Here is a 24445-nt window from a genome sequence, read left to right as displayed (position 1 = left end):
GGCACTCTGCTTTCTGCATTCACACGGAGCTACAAATGACCCCCCCCCCCCCCTCCCCCCATCCCTGCTTCCATGACGGCTCTAGCAGTAATGGACATAGCATTAAGCACGCTGCTTGGCATTCCAGCTAATCTCTTCTTTGATTTAAAAAAAAAGGCTGTTGACGACATTTTCCTTGATTTCATGATGCAGTGATAAAGTGAAGGGATGAGGAAATCCTGTGGATTGTTTTCTTTATCAGCTGGTCTTCCAAATTCTTCCCTGATTTACAGTCTTGTTAGATTTATCAGATTGGACCAGTGGGCTACTGACAGCTTTGTGTAGTAGTAGAGCTATTTTTTTTTTTCAAAGGGTGCAGCACATTTTAAAGTGGTTTTCCAACAGAGTGAACCATCCTGATGGGTAATTTTTCTTTCCATGCGGACCTCCCATGTCCACACTCAAGCTCGCTCGTTTAATCATTCCCAAAGTGCTTCCTTTGACATTTCTTTTGGCTGAAGTCGTCATTAACACAGCCTCCTCTCTTGCACACAGTCTCTAAGGAACGGTTTTAAAAGCAGATCTCAGCCCCGAAGTCTCAATAGCAAAGCCAACAGGCGTAGCTGGCAGCAGACAAAAAAGCCTCAGAGATGAGGGCGAGATGAATCATCCTGTTGCAAACCTTGACAGGATGCACAAGCCTCCAAGAGCAATTTCTACCTGCCCGACTATCTGTCCAACTATCGGCATCCGGCAGGCTTTCACGGCGATCGATGCTCTCTCCAGAATAACTGATGTGGCTGCATCTTGAATTCAAACACAAACGTATTCCTCATCAGTTGATGAAGCGTCTTTTTAGTATGAAAACCCTGAAGCACAGATTCTGGCGTCCAGTGACTCCTCCTTTTCTATAGATTCATCTCTTTGGGTGTATTCAGACTGGACACATTTGTTCTGCTGAAAGTGAACCAGACTTGGTTTCCTCCAACAATCAAGAACAAATTGTCAGTCTGAACACATCCAGGCGGACCGGGGTCCAGCACTTGGAACCGCTCTCAGATCGGACTGAGCTTCGGTTCGCTCTGAGATTCCCCAGTCTGAATACAATCTGTCCTCTGAGCGGAACGACTGAGCCAAAACGGCCACTGTAGCCGACGTAAACAGAGAAATGAAGCAATACATGAACCGCGGACAAATATTAAGCAATGATTGTTGTGCTATCAAACAGAAAAAAGAGTAACTGTTTACCTGTTAGAAAGTTTATTTTAACACAACTGAGAACGCTTCTTACACGCTTTTATGTGTCACCCAAACGCAACGTTCGGGACTTGATACGGACCAAATGAACCAGTCTGGATCCGTGACCCTCTAACTTTTACTCGCCAAAGAGGAGAAAATGCTTGCAACTGGCAAGTATTCACCATAGACTCATTCTTTTATCGAGAAAAAGGTATATTGTGATATGTTTATGTATATATTTATTTTATTGCCCAGCCTTACCACAAGCAGGACAATGAGCTGAAAGACACGCCTGCACGCCCCTTAAAATGTAGCCACTCCTCTCAATGACCCTCCATAGGCCTGGACAACCCAGAAACCGGCCGCAAGCGACTAAGGCTTTGGATTCCTTAGGCTGAAGAAAGATGTAAATTCCTAATTTGTTATGGAGAAGTGACATCTGTCAACACCTGCTTATATAATCTTTAATCTGTACTCTCTCTTTGAGCACTTTGGCAGCAGCGTTGTAATTTTTCTGACAATATAAAGTTGAAACTGTGGACTGAGGGTTCACATGTTGCCAAAGGGACAGAATTTTGTTGAAAGGAAAAAAAAAGTGTGGGTTTTTCAGTTTCTGTCAGTTATATAATCCAGAGAGGTTTTTTTTGTGGACTCTGTGTTTTGAAGCCATGTTTGTGCACGTGCGTGTGTGCATTTATACCAAAGTCTTAGCTTGTTATTTAAGTATTTCAGCACTCCAAGTCTCTGTGCGGTCCTCAAGAAATAATGAGAGCCACACATCTCTTTTTCCCTTATCTGCTTATATTTTCCTTTCTTCTAACTGAATGAAATGATGCTATAAAGCTGTGCTTTTGTGAGTTTAGGATGGCTACAGTAAATTGATCTGATTTAATAAAGTACTTTACATTTTTCATTTGTCCAACCCACAAGAGTGATGAAAAACCTTCTTACTCAATAGGTATATTTTTATTTCTAGCGTGGCAAAGACGTCATGGATCTGTTTTTGTGTGATACGAACCAAGTACGCAGAAGGAAAAAAAGTGGCCTGTGCTGCTGAAGTCTTAAAATGATTTTATTCCAAAAGATGTCGAAACCATCCAGATCCTGGAAAGCTCTAGGAGTTAAGTCATGCCATGCAAGAGTTTTTTTTTCAGCTTTAATTGATGTCTTTTCATGTTGGATCCTTGAGGTCACAGGTGACATAAAAAGGTTTTTATGAGAGCCATTATTGAGACACCCACATACTCATCCTTTTTCTCTCTGTGAAGCATGCAGAGGAGGCCTAATTGCAGACTAATGAATTCCTTCATAGACTCACAGGAGAGTGAAGTGTTGGAGAAAACGTAGAAAGCGATTCTTTTAGGATTCTCTAAGAGTTTGATGGTTCTTAATGAAGATTGGTGGGTTAAACCAACGTTCAGTCTTAAAATAATTTACCTTTGCATTAAAAATTATTAATTTTTCGGAGAAGGAATTCATAAAAGCACAACAAAATATACGACTGTTTACAACAAGCTCAAAAACAATAAAATGTACAATTAGAATACCTGTTTTACCCTGTAAACATTTGACTGAAAAATCTGAATGCCCTTGTCCAACTTTACACAAATGAAATGCACAAATTTAGTTACAATTGCCCTTATGGCTGGATACAGGTGAAATGTACAGGTTTGCCTGGTGACCTATATATTTGTCATAGACTGCATAATCTGATCATAAAAATGTAATGCTACAGTGCCAACAACATCGACATAAAAACAATGTGGGGTTATGGGGCGGCTGTGGTGCAGTGGTAGAGCGGTCGAGATTTGAAAAACCATTTTCAGAAACATTGCACCCCTTCAAAAGAAAAAGCTGTCAGCACTTAAAAAAAAAAAAAGTCCGGTTTTGGGCTAAACTTTCCACGCTGCCCCCTCCCCACCAATAATGAAGCAAGTCTTCAGTACACAACTCACAGAGGACTTGGAGGCCTTGAGGGAAACGGCTAAAACTACAGTCTGACACTTGAAAGTGAAAGAGATTACCCTTTTGGGACAAACCTGTAGAGCTAAATCCAGTTTAGAAGAGCGGCTGTTCATGGTTTGTATGCAGAAAATCCTCCTGGTCAGATTTACTGACACCATCTGTGTTTGTGTGATTTCTATTGGTCAAAGAGCTGCGCTGATAAACAGTAAGCGAGCATTCGCAGATGCAGAACATTTGTTACAGCAAATAATGATGCGTTCTGCCCTGTTTACCAACATGTCCTATATTTATTATTACATCTTAATGGCTTGAAGAAATGTCACTCTAGTTGGCGGCGTTAAATAGATTATTTGTACGTTCAGTACTTTTTAACACCTAAAGTCTATTTTTTTGTCCCACTGATAATGAGTCTCCTCTCCTGATTGACCCAAAAAATAAAAAAATGACAATTTTCACAAGATTAACCAAACTAAAGCCAATTTATTTGTATTTTATCAAACTTATTTAGTTGTAAATTGTTACCAAATCTTGAAATATGAAATAAATACCTTTTTATTTTTTTCAATAATTCAAAAAGTGCAGCAGGAAAGCTGACTTGTCTGCGCTCGAGCCTGTTCACATGCAGAGTGCAAGTGAAGGTCGAGGGAACGATCTGGGACGCCCTGCAGCATGGCGAGGCAATCTGCTTCACCTGCACGCCCTAAGAACAAAAGGCCAGGAGAGACATTTAAAATGTCAGCTACCTTTGGAGTTTTAATTAAGTGAGAGAGAAAAAATTTAGCCACTAAATGTTTGCATTGATTTAAATGTAGTAATTTTCCTATGTAAATGGTCTATGGCAGAGTCGCTATCCTTATTTGAGACTTTTTTGGGGACAATAATTGTTTTTCACAGTATAGTTGTTCTTTTTCACTTCTTTTACTTCAAAGTATTGAATCGCAAAGGATTTCATGTTGAGAAATATATGAAAAACAAATCAAACAAAAGAAAAAAAAAAGACCAAAATTTAGTTTAAATCCTTATAAAACACTCGAAAATGAGATTACACATTAAATAGAGACGCATTGGTAGTCATGAGAGGTGAAGCTATCCTGCTGCCATTACCCTTTCACTAAGAGTCATGTCTCACTGCTGCCATGTGCACCGGACTGAAACCAGCAACTCTCATTGTAGATGTAGATAGATAGAAGCCCTCGTGCTCTTCAGGCAATCGGTTAACCATCATCGCGATGAGTCATCATCCCCACTCTTTGAGTATCACATTTGATATGTGTGTATGCTAATGTGAATAGCACACATCCATTCTGAGTGGAGTCACCACATTTAATATGTTTGATGAAACTAATTTGACCTTTGTCTGGTTGGCATGGCAATTCCATTCTCAGAGGAGGAAAGTTAATATCTTGCATGAAATAGTAGACTTAAATTGAGAAGTTATTTTATGTCGGTAATCTCACAGAGGTGCACAGTCTTGTGAGCTGCATGCCTGAACTTAATTAAGATCTTCCATCACGGGAAAATTTATATTAGAGATTTTGTGATATTGTACTTGTAAAAAAAAACATATATTTGAAATAAAACATTAAGATTTGGTCTAAGGAGCAATCCTTTTTTTTACTATATGTACATCAATATCCTTTAAACATTACACAGCAGCTAGTCAGGTACATAGATGTGTGCACCTGTAAGACTGGTTCCCCAATGTCAGCAAGATTTTACCTCCTAAAAATTGTACTTGTTTGAAAATGTGTTAGTAGAGCTTTCATTTAGTGCTGTTTTAAAAAAAATACATTTTAACAATCTTGATTTGAAATGGGAATGTAATAATGTATGCGGATGATACTGATCTATTCCATGGGGAGGAAATGCAGCAGAGGGGGGCCCCGAAACTGATGACCGCTTTGCTGAAAATTACAGATTGATCTTTGGAATCATGTTTTCAATTTAATAACAAAAAAAATTCTTTAGGTATGTTATTTGGGAGGAATTTTCAATAACCAAATCATTAATTGGTCCTTTAGTGTCAATAAACAAATTTTCAACAACAGCACAGCAAAAACCTTTTAATAAACCAAAATGTTCTGTTTTTCCAAAATATACATACTTTCAAATTAGTTGTGATCAGAGGCGGAGTTAGAACATTTTATATGGGTGGGGGGGCAGGATTGGGGCAGAAGACTTTGGAAGGAGGAAAGCCATTACAGAAGAGAGGTTTAATACATACTGCTGTTTTGTTATTGTTTCCTGTTTTTTATCTTTTTTTCTGCTTTTTCATTTATTTTGATTTAAAAATGTTGCTTTCTTTATTTTTATAATGCTTGGAGAAGTTGTTATTGATGAGTTTCTAATCTTTCTCAATAATGATACTAATATTGTCTCAAAAATACTGTTTTAAAATAAATGAAAAAACAATTTGAGTAGCTTGTTTATTGTAAGATTTTATTTAATGCTCTCAATTTTAGGGTGTTTTGTGTATCAATGTCAAATGTTGTGTAACGTTTTGTCATTGAGACGCAAGTTTGGAGGTCAGAGATCTATATTGCAACATGCACGGTGTAACAGTTCCTCCTGACAGACCTCAACATCCTAAATGTTAAAAAATGAAAAGAAATGAAAGCAGTAATTTAGGAAATGATTAGTAACCTTTCCTTGCTCTAATATTAATTCATGATTGGACATTTTCTCCACATAAATTACATTTTATGTGGTTAAATTATTTGGACAACTTTTACTTCTTGCAAAAATAAAATCTAATACTTGATGGCATCTTGAAACGTCATTGTGGTCTACATGCAGAGGTTTCTGAGGGTTCCTGTTAACTACTTACAAATATCCAATCATCTGAGCTCACTTATATGTGTTTGGAATGGTCCAACCATGTAAAAACAATCCATCCATACCTCAGGAAAACCATGATCGCCAGCTCTGATGCTAACCGAGGCTTTGAATGATGTTTTTGCTCACTTAAATCAGTCCCAACCCTTAAGGCTCAAAGTGACCTTTTCTGTGAGTTTTCTCTTTGCATGCAAGTGCCACTTACAATGTAGAGGAGCATGCTGCAATCAGCTGATTGTGCTGGAGCTGCTGAGGGCGATGTGCAGATGTACCAGTAGCTATCTGAACTCAACCACGGAGCCTAAAATTATCAATTTAAAAATGTCGATCCTCAACAATTGACATTTTACATTTTTGGTGAAAAATCGTGTTTTCCTCCTTTCATCTGTTTGTTTTCCAGAGCGCTCTCATTGAAGCGGCATTGATCTGTTACTACTTTGAAGTAGGAAGACAGGATTTCTTGTATTTTACCGCTCAGTGGATTTTGGTGGGGTTTTTTTTAGTCCAAAATGAAGGACCTTGATAGTAGAGCACATAAACCTGCCTCGCCTCCACCTCATAGCCACTGCTGACATTTTCGGTCTCAGTGGGATATTTACCTGCTTCAATAGCACCATAGTCTCTATGTCCCCCACAGACTTCTCTTTGTACCTAGAATGGATAATTGCAGGTGTTTCAGGGTCAAGAATCGACAGAGGGTTGGCTGTTTTGCAGTTCATCCTGCTCTTCATCTAACCTGGTGAACATGCAAAAGTTTGTGTCCTCTAAATCACACTATTCCCATTAATTGATAGTCATTGGAGAGCTAAAATCCCTTTAAATCAAGGTGCTGATCACACAAATAAAATTCCAACTATTATGGTTGGGAGGTAAACATCAGAAGAGGGTAAGTATTCTCTTAACCTTGACAGATGCTGTTGTCAGATCTGGCAGCCCAATCGATCAGCTACAAGCTAGAAAGTCCTCAAAATGTCTCCATACCAAAAGAACAAAAATATTAAAAGAAAATCCTGATTTTTATTTTTGAACATTTTGGAAAATCATCTTACATCCAGAGTAAAACTGTAATATCATTTTATGTGCATATATATAGAGAGATAGATATATCTATCTCTCTATATATATATGTTTATATATAGATAGATATAGATATATATAGCAATAGCAACAGAAAACATGGTAGTATGGTGGTGGTGGTAGTATGGTGGTCTGGGGTGGCTGGCTCTACAGGGGTTCTGATTGGACGCAGTGGCATGATCTTAAACTAATTATGTCAACTATACTATTTAATGTCTTTTATTTTCACATGATGTCTGATTTAGTTTTTTAAAATATGTATGTCAGATTTGAACATTTTTAATTATTTTTTTTTTTTTGCACAAAAAAACTGCCTAATACTAGTGGCAGTCAAATCAATGGAAACGTACAAGTTGCACTTAAATGTTGACATTACCTAGAACATTGACACAGTGATTTACTTTTGGTTCCAACGAAAGCATGTTTTAGTCTGTTTCCTTTGTTTCGCGATACGGATGTTGCCATGTTTGTCTATCATCTGCATCAACCAATCAGGAGTTAGCTTGTTGAAACACAAAATCTGTTAATCAAACGTTCGACATGAGACCACCTACTTTATTGAGGCACCTGATTGGTCAGATTATAACTTCCATAACTTGCACTACAAAAAAAAATCATCAAAAAGTATTTGGGTGGTGTCCAAATTCCTTCACTACTTGGTACAAAGCAAAGTGCTTTCATCGTTTTTCGCCATTCTGTGTACCGTAATCGAATTTATTTGTTATAAACAAACAACAATATGTTTTTGTCATCAGAACACAATGGACTGAAAAACATTCTTTGCAAAATGTACTTACTTGCTAGGTTTTAACTTCAGGAAATTGGTGGCATCACATTTGGCATCTAAACAAAAGATAGAAATGTCTGAATTGCTAGTATACATATATATTATTTTCTAACTTTTCCTGTCCAGCAGCTGAGCACACGGGTAAAAGCGAAAGGACTCTTGTGTTGGACCGATTTTACTACTACAATAAGGGATTATGAATCTTCTGACACACTAGGTGTATATTTGTATAAATCCATTTTATATTTGAGGCTAAACTCTATTTCCATTAACCATGTTCGTATGCATTTCTTTTTGGACTGGACGAAAAAGAGGAAAGAGGAGACTTACTATATAGTTTTTTTTTAGTAATTGGGGAGTAGTGAGAGAATTCAGACACAACCTAGGATTATCCAGAACATGTTAAAAAAAGGGTTGTTCTGACAAATAGAACGACTGAGTAAAAGCTGTTTATTTCTGAACTGAAGTCTATAGGATTTTTGGATCCTTGGAACCAGCAGGTACTTTCTAGTTTGGAATACCAGGAAGGGAGGGGGCGATCAGTCCATTTCTTAGAAACTATCAATGAACCAGAACTATAAATTTGGATAATAAAGGTGGAATATTCTCTGAAAAAGCATGTTTGCTGAGTTCACACGTAATTATAAACTTGCACCAAAAGAACGGTTGGACGGCAGCGATCAGAATTCTTCTAAAGCCAATGCCAAACATCTGCTATCATCCTTTTTGCCAAAACGTCTGCCAGTTCATCAGCCAGCCAGGGTATCGTTGAAGTGAAAACGCAGTAATCAAGCAGCTTGTTGCCCCATACAGACTGTGAAACAAAGCAAATCGCCAGAATTCCCATAATTGTGGATTCTGCCTTTTGTTGGGCTACATTCAGGAACCAAACACACTCAGCCCCCTTTCAAACTCTCTTTAGTGATCTGTTATTAGTCTGTGCCAACGATGCTTTTACCCTGAAATCATCAATGGTGAATTTACCCATCACAGCTGTGTTTATGCACTCCAAAAATATACATTTGGTTTCATTGCAATGCATCTTTAATGCAGTGTATTGTATTTTATTCCACAAATATTTTGATTTCTTGTGTTTTTCTATGGATACCTAATAATGTCAATCTCTGTTAAAAAGGGATCCTGTTGATTCCTTTATTGTTGATTTTTGTTGCACTTTTGACTCAAGCAACCTTTTTTTTTTAATATGCAGCATGAATTTTACACAGTAAAATTGCATGTTAAAAATATTGGCATAAAACATCAACATTTTATAGATTTTATAACAGTGGAAGTGCTTTTCCTTTGTTGCGGTGTTTTACTGAAACTTAACAGCTGCACTAACCGGCAATAAACCACCATGAATGTATATTTTGATTAGCGGGGCAGGAATGGATCGGTCCTGACAGCGGAAACCATTACAGTCATTCGAGCAGCTGTCTTCACACACCATCAAGGCCTTGTTAGAATCCCATTATTGTATTGATTTTGAAGCACAGCCCCAAAGCTGCCTTTTGTTCATGGCAGACAGCCAGATTATTATTTATTTTTTTTTGTTCCCCAAAAAGCGAACAAGGTGACAGCAGTGCGGTGGCCAAAGAGGTAAAAGCAAAAGTCTTTTCAAAAGTCCCAGCTGCTTGGAAGCAACAGAACTGGAAAATGTACTTATCTCTTCCTTTTTCAATGCACCAAGCTTGCAAAGAACATCCTAATTTAAAAATAATCTGCGACCACCAAGAGTCTTTCTCAGACAGATAAATTCAATTTTTATATATTTTTCCCCTTTTTGCATTGAAGTTTGCACAACCACACACCTTCAGAAAAGCAGAAGTTTCAAAAGCTTCAGGTGAAACGGCGCATTGATCTGAAAGAAACTTTTGTAAAGATAGAGATGAAAGCTTAGTAAAGTTTGGAACAGATTGAAGCTCTCTCAAGGAAATTCCAAACATTCTCAACATTTTTAATGTGAACCTAACTCTGTATTTAGATGAAAACTTAAGTTAAATGTGGCTTTTGTGTTTGTGGCTTTGAATTATTAACACCGAACAGTCAAAGGACAAATGTGATGCGGTTGTATGAACACTGACTCGGGAGGCTTTGCATAAAGAAACATGGTGCTCGCGCATCACCCATAGGATCATTGTGCATCATTTTCCTGCATGCATTGTCATATTCTTGCTTTGGTCTCCATAGGTGCACCATAAGTTGCAACAACCTCCTCATAACATAAGCATTTTAAATATATTCAAAACACTGTTTTTTATTAGTACCTTATAACAGGCTAAAATAAACCATTGTCATTCATTTTCTGGGGTTTTCTTTTATTTATTTTAAACTCTTTTTGTTGTTTATCTCTTTGTTATGGTTGTTATCACTGAGAATGCAGAGATGTGATATTTAACTGACCTGCTTTTGGTTCATATTTGCCCCCTTAAAAATGCATACAGTAAATATTTACAGTTCGGCCTTCATGAACTCATCTGCCGTCGTCTCTAAAGTGGGATAAAACATTTGAGGTGGCCGATGTCTGATTAAAGGATTGCTGGTTCGGTTCCAGCCCACGTGTCCCTGGGCAAGACGCTTAACCCGACGTTGCTCCTGGTGCTTCTAGGTTGGCACCAGTGTCCGGCCATCAGTGTTTGAATGCGTGTGAATGGGACTGTGACTGTAAAGCACATTGAGCCTTCTAAGGAAGTAGCAAAACGCCATGTATGTATACGCCATTTATCCTTTTTATGGCCTTCTTCCACTGTGGTCGCTAACATAAAAAATATCAAATTACTATTTTATTTGATCTTTATAGCTGTGAACATTCATTTAAATTTATTTTTTTTTTTAATTAAAATTTATTCTGATTAATATATTATACACAAATTTAGCCTACAGCTCAGATTCCCATAAAAAAAAAATCAAAGTAAAATAAAAAACAAAAGCTTCTGTCCTGGATTTCTCTACACAGTCTGTTCTGGAAATACATAAGCTCTGACTTTATGTGAACTCCAGTTGCTACATTAAACTTACAGCCCACTTACCTATTATAAATATAGGCTTGGAGCCAAAAGGGTCAAAAACTCAGAGTGAATGTGTTCAGCGTGTGCAGCACACATTAACTTACTTAACATACTTACTTACATAACATTACTTATGTGAGTTACAGGAAATGTGTTCTGGTTCTGACCCAGAGGTCAGTACCAGCACAACTACATCATTTCTGCTTTGGTATTGCGATCAAGGTTTAACAGTCAATCTGTTTGGTTCAATTCTGTGACTCTTCCATCAACATCTGTGCCACTTTGCTAATGGCCCAAATGCATCTCCAGTTCTTTGATATCTGCTTCTGCCTGAAGTGGATGATTAAAAATGTGTTCTATGTGAGGTAATATTTGCTTATCATCACATACAAAAAATGCAATTAGTGCACAACTATGTTCATTCCTAAAGACTCACTCCAATAAAAAAAAAAGTGTTTTGGGTGTTTTTACCATGTTCTTGTGGCATTTTTCTCATGATGGAGGACATACATCATGAAAATTAGAAATAAAATTGCATTTGTAAATATTTCTTTGTTCAAATCGCTGTGGATCAAGAGCAGATGAAAAGATGCAGTTGGAAAGAAAATTGTATTTGTGACGTAGAAAATATCTTGGGCGCTCAGTGATCCGTTCCATTCTGCGTTGCACATTTCTAGATCCATGTACGCTTTGGTTTTCCTCACCTGAGATGGCATCTGGCTCACAACTGTACAGCTGGATAACTCAAGTTGTGCTTCCCCATGTCGTTTTGCACAGATAATATTAGGTGGGGAGGTGTGATGGGCTGTAAGCTAGAGGGAGAGAATGTTGACAAAGGGATGATGGGAAATGAGGGCAAGCTTACTAAGAGTCAATTTTCTGATGAACTCCTGCCACTCTGCTGAAACTATATCCTAGAAAACGGGACCGTTTTTTCTTATTTTGTCTAAAACTGCATAGTTATACTTAAAATACCACTGGGAAGGCTTTTAAAATGGATCAAAATTGTTTGGTCATGTGATCACACATTTCTGAAATTATTTATTTATTATTTTTGTTGCAATTTAGTGATTACTCGTTCTTTATGCCCGATTTCATATTCTTCTACAATTACCAGTATGAAGCCCATTAAGACAACCACTGATGTAATATTGGACTACATAAATAAAATTTGACTCGAAATGGTGAGCATAAAAGTTCTTATTTTGTTTATTGATTTAAAGTTTGAGAACTTGGAATATGATTTATTATTATTTCTCATTTTTAACCAGGAGTACATCTGGATGCTCCCACACCATCCTTTCAAAAAGAACAGTTTGTTCCAAACCTTGACAGATATGAAGATTTGAGGAAAAGTATGATTTCATCATCTTAAAAAAAGAAAAAGTTATTGTGAGGAAACGCATACAGAAGAAGCAATAAAAGAAAAGATTTGTGTTATTTAGAAAATTCAAAAAGCATGTCGCCTTAAATAGATGAGGTTTTATAACCAAAGATTTATGAGGATCATTGCCAAATGGATTCTCATCTTTTGGGTTTAGTTTCGATCAAGCTTTTCTATTTTACAGAATGGTTTCCCTCTTCTGGTCTTCTTTTTTGTAGATCGAGGACATTTTGACCCGGATTCAGGATGAGACGGAGGGTGTGCCCATCAGAACTGTCAAGAGTTTCATGACCAAAATCCCCAGTGTGGTTACAGGTGAGGAATACAAAGGAGAAAGAAGTGAGTCTGCGGAGGAACTGGAGCTGCCTGCAGATCTGAACTGCAGAAATGCATTAGTGCACCTGAAGATGTTCAGAGATTTAAGCAATTTCAAGACATTTTGACACTTTGAATAATTGTTTTGTTTCATTTGTGTTATGCTCCTTTTCAGTCATGAGTCAGCATTTTGATTGTTTGAAGTAAATGACTTGCAGAGCTTGACTGCATGGACAAACCGTTTCAAATTACCCATTAAAAACCATTTCCAGAAGAATCTGTTGCTTTTTTTTTTTAACCTTGTCTGTCTTCTACATCGGCCAACGTTATTAGGAATTTTCATGGTCACAGATGAAACAAAACCAAACAAATTGTTGTAGGCTTCAAAGCAATTTTGAAGTTTTGATTTCTTTTTTTTATAAAATAATAATGAACTCTGTGATAATCTAGAGATTTCTGGTTAATGGATAAAAACACCCAAAAACATGTGTGCAGCTCCCCAGCAGAAGAGCTGCACGACTTGTGGGAGGAACATTTGCGATTAGGTGTTTGGAAAGTTTGAGTGTGTAAACTGAAATGAGTAATTCTGTCCTCCTACTGACAGGGTTCCCTTAAGCAAGTTTTTAGAATTGTGATGACATCAGTTAAGACTCTGAGTTAAAACTGCAAAACAAAAATACTGCGTGGGCTAATTGAAAGGTGATGGATGGGCACCTCTAAACTCCCCGAAATCAATTAAACAAGTTTGTGACACTCTTCAAACAAATGATGAAAACAGAGAAAAGCTATTAACATTCCTCATCTCTGTCCCCTCAGACCATTATAAAGATGCATTAACCCAATTTGCCATAAGCAGAGTGTATCAATAAACACAATTACCAAAGCAGTGAATTGATGTGCACAGAGGGGGCCCAATGTCCCTATCTGCCTGCTGGAGGCAGGAGGAAAATGAATGACTGGAAATTAGAGACCACCGTGTTCAGCAAAGCTGCAAAAAGCAAAGATATTAAAGGACAAGAGCTTCTGGATGGATTTGAACTGAAAATAGATGAATATTCTATATTTACTGATGTATAAAAATCACCTTTTTGTCTTTATCTGACCTCTTTCAGGTGCAGATATTGTCCAGTGGCTGATGAAGAATTTGTCCATTGAGGATCCCGGTATACTTCAAATCTATATTTATATTTTACATCCAAGATTAATGCTATTTTACAGCTAATTTGCAGAAGTTGAGCCATATTCAGTCTAATTTGTTATTAATATAAAAAGGTCATAACATTATAAATTATGAAATAGATCATTTGTAAGTGCACATTGGTATTAACATGAGACTGGATGTTCGTAACTCCTCCCTTGCAAGCTTAGTTTTTTGGAGACTGGGAGAGGGAGGAAGGAAAAGGCAATCCTCGTGGGAACCATTGACTGTAAATAATAACTGGACAGATCACGTGTGAAGTCACCCACAGATACATCCTGGTTCCAACCAAATGCGATTCCGACCAAATGAAAACAATTCAGTTGCAATTTTTCCACGACATGTCCCTCGCCATGTTGAAACCGGATGTCCACAGTAAGCCGTGATTGGCCTGTGTCGCTTTGAGTCTACATTTCTATGGCAACCACTCTCTCCAATCAGTAGTGGGCTTGTTAGACCCCACCCCTACCACTGAAAGCGGGCTTGGTAGAGTCTCTCAAATGCTTCGAATGTGTTTATTTCTCAATAGAAGTCTGTGGGATTTAGGATTTATGGGACGAGCGGGTACTTCTTATTTGGAAAATGAAGGGGAGGGGTTGATCAGTCCAGTTCTCATTAACTGTCAGTGGTTGGAACCCACCCTCTGTCCACATGGGCTATTGTGGCTGCAACATTTATTCTCATGAAAAATTGTGTATTCTAGCGGAGGCCATGCACATCGGGAGTCTCATCGCAGCTCAGGGATATTTTTTTCCGATCTCAGACCATGTCCTCTCCCTCAGAGACGATGGCACCTTCTACCGCTTTCAGGTGAGCAAAGCCGTCGCCGAGCATAACAAATTGTCTCATCATTTTTGAAAAATTGTGTTTTATTGTCTTAGAGAAGTTTCTGTAATTTGTAAGTTAATGGTTTTTGGTGTTATTCCACTGTTTATAATCCTCTTAGGCTTTTAAAAATCACAACTATGCTTAGTAGTTTAGCTTTCAAGCTTTTACATGTTTATTTTGCAGACATGATGGCTCACTGACACCATCAGCCAGGAGTGGAAAGTTTTCAAAATTGTAGCACCTTTATATTATAACTTGGTAACTGTTAGTCTCCAGTACAAACTAAACTTTTGTTGTGCAAGATTAGTTTTATTCCTTTTAAAATTGATGTGAACAAAAGTGTTCCAGGTCCTCTTGGATCAACCTGGTTTAGCTTTCAACGTGCGTTTAATGACTACGTATTTTGTTTGTTGAGCCCGAAAACAGTTGAAGAAGCTTGAACGCAGAAGCCCTAAACATGCATACATATGCGTTTACATATGAGACCTCCCTCACTGGAGGTCATCGTCCTAATCTCATTTTTATTATTCTGGGTGGCACCAAGTTGCCATAGTAACAGCTGTTGGGTTTCTTGGATTGTTGTCTGATCTGGCTAAAATAAAATGAAACCTTGTACAATAGGGTAGAGTTTGCTCCTTTATGACATCACAGTGCAGCGGTCCTGATCTTCCTAACAAACGGCCTTGTTATCTGTCTGCAGCCTCCTCAGCATCATGCTGGGATCCTGTGACCCTTTTAAAAAATGAATGGCGATCTGGTAAAATATTTATTGAGCGAGCAGCAAAGGCCCGTCTGTGTTTGAGAAGAGTGGGCAGCCACCATGGGCATGACAGGGATGGATATTATTGCAGTGCAGCACACTGCAATTAATGTCATCAAGGCACAAAACCAGAGAATGACATGCAGACATTTCTGCCTTGTCACCCCGCTCAGATAAGACTCTCTTACATTAAAGCTGCTGATACATAAAGTCTGACAGTTTATCTCCGGTTTCCTAATTAAAAAAACAAAAGGATCTTTTTTTTTTTTAAGTGGTAAGGCTGCACAGACTGGAGCTAGAGTGATCTCTGTGGGGCATCCTTTTTATTCCTAGGCACAGTTTTGGCTGAACCTCCAGCAGAACTTGGGTTGCAGTTTAATTAAGGCGCCTGTACAGATAGCAGTACTTTGACCCGTGTGCTCCTCCTTCAATCTCAGGTGAGAAGAAGACGGAGGGAATGGCAAAAAAAAGTAGTGATTATTATTTTTGGAGACACATTCAGAACAGTCATCCCTATTCTTGAAGAGGAACAGCCCCTAAGGCTGTGCGACAGCATACCAACAAGAAACTCTTCACAAAGAATACAAACCATTTTTTTAGCTATTTTTCCATTTTGCACCAGCCATCAAAGTGTTGTAATGTCTGATCCTGAGAATCTGCTCAGAGATGACTGCTGGACTGAAAATGAGCTGAGAAGAAAACCAAAACTTTTCAAGAAAACTTTCTAAATCTCAGACTACATCCGGTAATCTTAAAAAAGTTAAGCCTTAGTCACAACTGCCCTTACTGGTGGGTATACGATGGCTGAGAGGTGCATGACACGTTTACATTTAAGATACAATTACAAATCCCAGTACAAATGAACAAATACTGAAACACAATTTTGTGTCTTAAATGTAAACGTGTCTTGACCCTCTCAGCCACCGTGGGTATGGACTGTCTGCACCATTAGCTGGCAGGCAACTAGGTGTGTGAAATTTGTTCCCCGCTTTTGACCCATGCCCTGGGGGAACGGTGAGCTGAAGACACACCCAAGCTCAGGAACCATTTGGCGGACACTCTGTCACAAGGCCACTGAGCTGGTTCGTGAAGACCCAAAGCACTTTCCAGTCACAGTACCATTCACTCGTCACTCACACATTCTGGCGCCATCCTATAACCACCAAAGTCAAAGTGGGATTTAATGTCTTGCCTAAGAACACTTCGACACATGGGCAAGGTTTGGAATGGAACCCGCAATATTCCGATCAGAGGCAGACCGCCCGACCTCTGCGCCATTGCCTTAAAAATGGGCAAAGCTGAACAGGACAAGCAGGGGATCCACAAGGTCAGATCGATCGCTGCACTTGTAGGGCGAAATGCACATTTTTTTTCCATGAGGGATAGGTTGAAGCGAACACTTGAACAACACACAAGGATACGTAAGGGGGAAGTAGGCAAAAGCCCCCTACTGGCAGCGTACAAGTACTTACTTATCACCTGCACACTCCCCGTATACAGCATTTGTGCTGGGTCAGTAAGGAACCAAAGTTACCACTAAGGTGTGGCCAAAGGGCACCGTACAACAGCATCACATGGTACACACCCGGGCATGTGATGCACGGTCAAGAACGCGCTGAACCCGGGTTCTTCAATGCGCTTTTAGCAAATGGAGTTTACACTGATACTTTTGCATGAACTCGCAGTTGAAAGAGGGTTGGCGGATAAAAATGGACTTAAATAGTTGCGTAGCGACACGTCTGTTATGCATGCATCTGTTAAATTACTGTTTGATTGCAGTTGCTGTCAAAAGGATCAAAACCTGAAGTGAGCAATTCATTCTGACAATGTTTTGACTCATTGATCCATCGGTTTGTTGCTGCATTGCTGGAGGCTTTGATCATCTCTGTAACACCCCCCAACAAGCTTTACAGTCAGCTGTTTTCAGAGCTGTCTTGGCTCCTCTGATCTTGGGGAGTGTCACAATGTTTTTCCTCACGAAACAATCAAAGAGCTGTCCTGCAAAGGTCGTTATCATCACTTTCCTATTGTCAGATGCTGTTGACTTGCAGATTGCACTTTTGTAATCTGCGGCGGAGCGGCAGTGCTTCTGATTTTTTCTTTGTTTCTGCTCCAGGCGCCGTATTTCTGGCCGTCCAACTGCTGGGAGCCGGAGAACACTGATTACGGTGAGAGGCTCGGCTTGTTTTCTTCCATCACAGATTTTCAATTGTGCTCCTGCGTAGAATAAAAACACAATTTCCCTGAAACGATCAACTTGCTGTATAGTGCATTCACAAAAAATAGACCCAAATATAATTATTACATGATGCAGGAGTGATGACAAAAACCAGAAAATTTCTGTCCATGCCCCTGCAGTCACACTGGTGCTGCTGGAGGTCAGGTTTTCAGAGTCTAGTTCCTCTTCCCACTCTTCCCCTTAATCCCTCTCTGATAATATGCTGGTGTAAGCAGAGTCAGACTGGCACATGAGTTAAAAATGTCTCCAGATAAATCTCTGAACTCGACCCTCTCTCTCAGCTATCTACCTGTGCAAGCGGACCATGCAGAACAAGACCAGGCTGGAGCTCACAGATTATGAGGCGGTGAGTTCTGAACCATTCCTTTCATGTATTTTACAATCGCTTTGCGGTGATTTCGGGGTCAAATTGGGGCAGAAGGACACGCCTCTTGGAACAGACTCAAAGATCTCTGTCTAATCTGAGTTTTTCGGTTTGGTTGTAGCCTGGATTTTTACTGCAATTTTTTTTAAATGTTAAATCTTATGCAGCCATGTTGATGAAAGCTCCGTGCTTTAGCTTTTTATTCTCCTGCATGACTAACCCTGTCCTAACTGTTGGACAGTTTGTGGTTGACACTGTGACTCTAATTTGGTCAAGAACATTGGTTACCGCTTCACCAATGGGCTTGAAGATTTTATATTTATGGTACATAAAACTTGACTAAAGCTCTAGTCTCAACTGCCTTTACAGGCTGAGACGGGCTGTTTGCGGGCAAGAAATGTAAAAACCTGTAAAAGACTCTCAGGAAATATCAAGGTCATAGGTCGCTCAGAGAGCTCGTAGTTGGAAAATATTCATGCACATTTTTTTCTATGGGCATACAGGGGGTAATGGGTCATAATGAACACTTAAAAAAACACATAAGAGTAAGTAAGGGTGAAGTAGATGAGACGCAGGCGTGTTGTAAAGATTTTCCTTTTTACAACCCCCCCCAAATCCTGTGGACTGAGCAGGGAGCCCATTAGCGCAGTTCATGTGATAAGTGCAGCCTAGAAATGAGGATATTAGACAATAAGAGTATAGTTTTTGTGGACATCCTACAGGCACTTAAATATCACCATCACAGTCAGTGAGGGGCACATTACTAATGACTAGAGTGTGGAGCAAGCGCATCGTACGACAGCTTCACCCATATGTCGTAAGTCTTTTTAACTGACTTTAGAATACTTCCCAATACACTAATCACATGCACAGCAATGGTGCGTTCCATTTTCATCAAAAGCCTCAAGGGAACTTCAAGGCTGCGCTCTCCTTAAGACGCGGCCGCTGCTCTCTACGACCCTCCACGGATCGGGACAACCCAAAAACCCACAGCACCTGTACGGATGCATGTGACTAAGGCTTAAGACCATTTTTGTCTCAAATATCAATCGGAAGACTTTTCTCTGGGTTTACTTTTTGGGCTTATTTTTATTATTTAATTTTAACACATTTATTTTCAAATCTCTTAGATCCTTTTGTGGAAAATTAGTTTCGTCTCAGTCTGGGAATTATGAGAATTATGTTGAGCACTCAGAATACGAATTAAAAAGAGAAGACTTTAAATATAGGTGGAAAGGATGAGGTTGAGGGACTCAAAACAAACTGGGCTGGATGGATGAACTGGATTTATGTAAGTTAATTGACAAAATCTCTTTTTTGTGGTTAGGTTATGGTATAGCTTTGTTTTACATAATCTGGCTTTTCCCCCCTTTTTCCTGTCATACAATTGAGCACAAACTCTTAACCAGTTATTTCAATCTATTTCCAGGTCTGACATTAGGGTGAACCTGCAGGGGCCCCACCCCTGGAATGCTGTAGAACTGTGTATAGTTGTTTCTTTCTGATGTCTTACAAACAGGAGAACCTAGCTAGGCTACAGAGAGCCTTTGCCAGGAAGTGGGAGTTTATCTACATGCAGGCCGAGGCCCAGGTCAAGTAAGTTTTTCTCTGTTACCATGACAACGCAAAGCCAGAAAACAACATCACTCTTAAGACACAAATGCACACCACGCAAGTCTGCAATATCAAAACTAACACAAATCTAAAGATGTTATTGCTTGATCCTTTGTTCAATGTGGGAAAGCCTTTTGATCATTTCCAGAAGTAGTTTGATAATTTGTGTTATTTCTTTGTCCGTTCATAGATTTGTGTCCTTGTTTTTTTACTGCTTTTATTTAAATGTTTCTTCAGTTTTCTTGCAGAAATTGACAGAAACCTTTAAGAACTAGGCTTTTCTTGCTTAGGCATAAACTGCACTAAAAAAAACAAACTGCAGTTTATGTTGCTTTAAGTGCATTTTTTTTTCATGTGGTGGTTTTAGATTTATATGCAAAGCAAACCATGGTGTCAGCTTCCAGCTTCTGTGAGCATATGAAGCACATAGGATGTGACGTTTGTTCAGAAAAATGCTGCAGACAGTCACAAAGGAGGCCGAAAAACTCTATCCTCTCCAGTCTTTTACTCCTTCCTTTCATTCTTCAGTCCTGCTTAGAATGACACAAGTTATAATGGTAAGGCTACAAAGAGGAAGCTTTTTCCTCCCTGCCTGATTCCATCTGCAGGATCGACAGAAAAAAGGATAAAATTGAGAGGAAGATCCTTGATAGCCAAGAGAGAGCCTTCTGGGACGTCCACAGACCTGTGGTGAGCCTCTGTCTTTGCCTCGCTCTCCTCTTTTTCCGTTCTTCTTAACCTCTTTAGTTGCAATATTCAAACAGTACCTGTTGAATGAAATGAAAATGTATTTCCTCATTCTCCTCAGCCTGGATGTGTTAATACCACAGAGATGGACATCAGGAAATGCAGACGCATGAAGAATTTGCACCGAGTTAAGAAGGTGCAAATCCAAACGGCAGCACATTTGACAGTCATTATTGCATTTCCAAAGACACTAGCAAAATGGAAGTTAAAGCCGAGCTTCTTTCATTTTGTGTTTGCAGTCGGTGTACGGCTTGACGGAGGAGGGAAAGCAGTCGCAGAGTCCCATTCACACCTTTTTACAGCACTGCCCAAAAGGCACCAAGGAAGACGTGGAGAAAGAGGTAAAAGTTTAGATAAGTAGATAGACGGTGTTCTGTTTTAGGATTACACAATATATTTCTAATTTTTACTTGGATTTGTTCCAAATTTGGTACAACATTGGTGCTACCATTCATCTCAAACAAGATCTTACTTAACGTATTTTTTAAAGTGCTGACAATAAAATAACACAAACAAATACACTCCTGTCATTTCCTCTTTCAGATCTCATTCCTGAAAACCCAGCTTGATCGCCACTGTATGAAAATGTCCAAAGTTGCTGAGAGGTATGAAGGCCGGGGTTTACATTTATAGACGGTATATATATATATAAACTGTTTAAAAATGAATCTAAGGTTGTGTTTGATGGCATTTAATTGAATTGAGATATTGAGAGGATTTTCCCTAAAGAAATGAATGACATTGCAAAATCATATATCTTATAGTATAAAGAATCCGTTTTTAATTGAAGAAAATTATCCCCTTGACACCTTAATTTTTTTCCACCTATGAAAAACATACTTGTGTGGTTTTTTTGTTTTTAAGTTGTTGCTAGATAAAGGTAAATTTGGAGTCAAAGAAGTTTGGTGCATATTTGCATCAGTAGGCATCAAGTATTGTTACAAAGGTGAATTAAATATTTAGGTTTTGTCTCTAGATTTTGATATCTTAATTTTCTTTCTCCCCCTTTCTTTAATATTTTTATGTTTTGGTTTCACGGATTAGTTTGATAACCTACGCAGAGCAGTTCATGGACTATGATCCGTTTCTGACTTCTCCGGAACCATCTAATCCCTGGACCAGTGATGATCCGACCTTCTGGGATCTAGAGGCCAGGTATGAAGTCCTATAGAAAGCTTTTATAAACAGAATGTGGACTGTCTCATATTGACATTTCTTTTTTTAATTACTTGCAAAAATAATAGAGAAGGGAAAAAAGATGCAAATTTAAGAGCATGGCACTCCCTGCAGCAGTTTAGTATTATTTGTTGTCTTTTTCTCTCCGTCTGCCAGTAAAGAGCCGAGTCAGCAGAGAGTAAAGAAATGGGGCTTTTCTTTGGAGGAGGCTCTTAAAGATTCAGCAGGACGGGAACTCTTCCTCAAGTTTCTGGAATCAGAGTTTAGCTCAGAAAACCTAAGGTGAGAGCTAAAGTGTTTGAAGCTGTCTTTCCAAATCTTCTAAGGCATTTTTATTTGATCATTCTTAAAGTCCCACTCTGCTCATCTATTGTCAAAGCATTCCCAGTGGTCTTTTAATTATGATTGTACCATTTTTAGGCAAAATCGTTGTTTTCTAAAGATAAAAATTCTGCAAAGCAGCAGTAGTTCATTCGCCTCTGAGACAATTGATGTGGAGGAACCCCGCCCCCCTTCCCTTCACCCATCTGTTTCAATGGCAGCCCTTACACCCCCAACCTAATAATACCAGTGCAATACAAAAAAGGTATTGGACATTGTTGCAGAAACTAACCACACCTACTTGTAAGCACAGTGGTGGAAAGATAATAATTTGGTCTTTTAGAATGCTAGTATAAATATGGAGATGTGTTTTTAACTTCCAGCAGGATGTCTGGAGATCTTTCCAATGAACAAGCAAACCTCCTTGACTCTCCTAATGCCATGGAGTGATCTCCATTCCCTGTAGGCTGATTGAAAAGATTTTATGTTCTAAAGCTATCATTTACACTCTAAAAAAAGTATTTGGGCCGTAGTTGGAAAGATTAACTTTTTTACATTGATGTAACTTAATTATTTAGTTTGGTGAAAATAAATCATTTTATGAGTTCATTCAACTTAAAAATAACATGTAGTTGTCTGACATAGTTATAATCAACTTAATTCAATTAACCCTTGTGCTATCCTAGACGCTTTACCATTGGGAGTTGGGTCATCTAGACCCACTAGACAGTGCTCTGAACCTTTTTTCTTCAATGATTTGTGATCCTCACTGGTGTCCATGGATTACATGAAATCTTTCCACCTTTATCCACCTTTGTCATGGTAGGGAGAACACGTCAAAATGAGGGTGGGGTCATCTGAGATAGCACAAGGGTTAAGTTGGTGTAACTTTGGTGTAAACCTGTCATTGCGTCATGACGTCATAACGTAAGGCAGCGCAAGGAATTGTGGGATACAATTTTCTTTTTCTATCTGGGCAGATTGGGGTTTAAGTGTGAGTTTTTGTCCATGTGTTTTGTTGTCTAGCTGTTTTACTCTGTTTTAACTAGTAATTTAAACAGTTATGTTTATTTTTTCTGCACCATGAGTTAGAGTTTGGTAGAGGATGATGAACAAACCCCCTTTGTGCGGTAAAACACCTTTAAAGACAGATTTCACTGCCTTGTAATGGGACACATTGCTGGGTCACTCGTGCCTCTGATATGGAGATTACAAGGCCCATTGGTTGAAAATTTAGAAAAATAAACAAAATTAAGGAAAAACAACAAAAAATTTAAGTAAAATCAACATATTAAATTGAGTTGGATAGACATAAAAAATTACGTTGAATAAACTTAATTCAATTACGTGTTACCAATTGAAGTGATTCATTTAAGTTGGATCAACCTTTTTCTTTTTAGAGTGTACTGTAACTCCACTGCATTACTTTAAACCCGCACAAAGAACTGCACATGCAGTCCAGCTGTGATCACCTCTGCTCCTTAAGTTTAGTTTTTATGTGTGGACTTCTGCAATTTGCAGATATTAAATTCATCCTTCATTTAGTTCCGAGCCCCAGTTTGACTCCTTTGATGAAGTTCAGCTCTTTCATGAAACAGAACCGCAATAAATCAAAGTTTAAAAAAAAAAGTTCATAAGTGAGAGAAATGGAGGAGAACTGTGTTGGCAACAACTATCTGGAGTTTATCTCTGCAGGTTGTGGATAGCTCAGATTCAGGACCATAGATAGACGAAGTGAGACTGAGGGAGAAATATCATCATCCAGCCTTTAGTTTTCCCAGCGGACTCCCCGCTCTGCACTCTGGACCTTTAATTGCTTTTGGTTTTATGAGGGAGCTTTCGGAGAGGCCTTGCAGGAGCAGAGCAGCATTACCCAAAGCTGTTTGTCTCCAAATCGCTGAAGCAGCACTCAGATCAATATTGATGGAAGCTAATACGAGGGAGTCACCCAGACAGTCGCTCTGCTGTCGTTAAACACCCATTGTTATCCCAAAAATGTCAGTTTGACTCATGGACCTGTCCTCGTGTTTAACCTTTAGCTTTCATAGCGCTAATTCAGAAACTGTCGATGTGCAAATCTCATAAACGGGCTGACCTTACAGGACCTACAAAACGTAACAATCCTTTAGAAATCCGTGAACCTTTTTTTTTCCTCTCTGTTAAAGACCGTTGTTCTCGGAGCCATGCCGCCTCCCTTCCCCTCTCCTTGTTAAGAGGGAACTTTTAGCTCGCCCAGCGTATTTTCTACGTCACAAAAACGCTCTTAATGTGATTTTTCTTTAAAAAAAAGTCCTCTATCATCAGAAAAAATGCCACAAGAACAGGTTAAAAAACACAATTGTCATCAGAGTGGGTCTTTAATAGGACTTTTTGTGTGAATCATTGTCTTTGTAGGTTTTGGTTGGCGGTGCAAGACCTGAAAAAGATGCCCCAAGAAGAAGTAGCACAGAGGGCTGAAGAAATCTGGGCAGAGTTCCTGGCAGAGGGAGCTCCCAGCTCCATCAACCTGGACTCGCACAGCTACGAACGCACCAGCCAGAACCTGAAAGACCCCGGAAGGTACAGCTTTGAGGACGCCCAGGTGAGGAAGCAATCAGGAAAATAAAGGA

General features: G+C 39.0%; 1 protein-coding gene across 2 annotated transcripts in view; it reads left to right on the top strand.

Annotated features, from left to right (window-relative positions):
* Window positions 1-24445, top strand: part of LOC101160614 (regulator of G-protein signaling 6) — a 44714-nt gene that overhangs the window by 17183 nt on the left and 3086 nt on the right. For both annotated transcript variants that reach the window (XM_023953161.2, XM_020714677.2), the window contains 13 exons: window positions 12493-12589; window positions 13702-13752; window positions 14491-14597; window positions 17492-17543; window positions 17896-17960; window positions 19498-19574; window positions 20201-20282; window positions 20401-20475; window positions 20579-20680; window positions 20883-20944; window positions 21384-21494; window positions 21672-21797; window positions 24231-24417. In XM_023953161.2, coding sequence (XP_023808929.1) covers window positions 12493-12589; window positions 13702-13752; window positions 14491-14597; window positions 17492-17543; window positions 17896-17960; window positions 19498-19574; window positions 20201-20282; window positions 20401-20475; window positions 20579-20680; window positions 20883-20944; window positions 21384-21494; window positions 21672-21797; window positions 24231-24417 — 1194 coding nt within the window. The remainder of the gene's footprint in view (window positions 1-12492; window positions 12590-13701; window positions 13753-14490; window positions 14598-17491; window positions 17544-17895; window positions 17961-19497; window positions 19575-20200; window positions 20283-20400; window positions 20476-20578; window positions 20681-20882; window positions 20945-21383; window positions 21495-21671; window positions 21798-24230; window positions 24418-24445) is intronic.

This window comes from Oryzias latipes, chromosome 24 (genome assembly GCF_053564925.1).
Source record: "Oryzias latipes strain Hd-rR chromosome 24, Olatipes_Hd-rR_3.1".
Taxonomy (NCBI): Eukaryota; Metazoa; Chordata; class Actinopteri; order Beloniformes; family Adrianichthyidae; genus Oryzias; species Oryzias latipes.
This window is presented reverse-complemented; position numbering and strand designations above follow the sequence as displayed.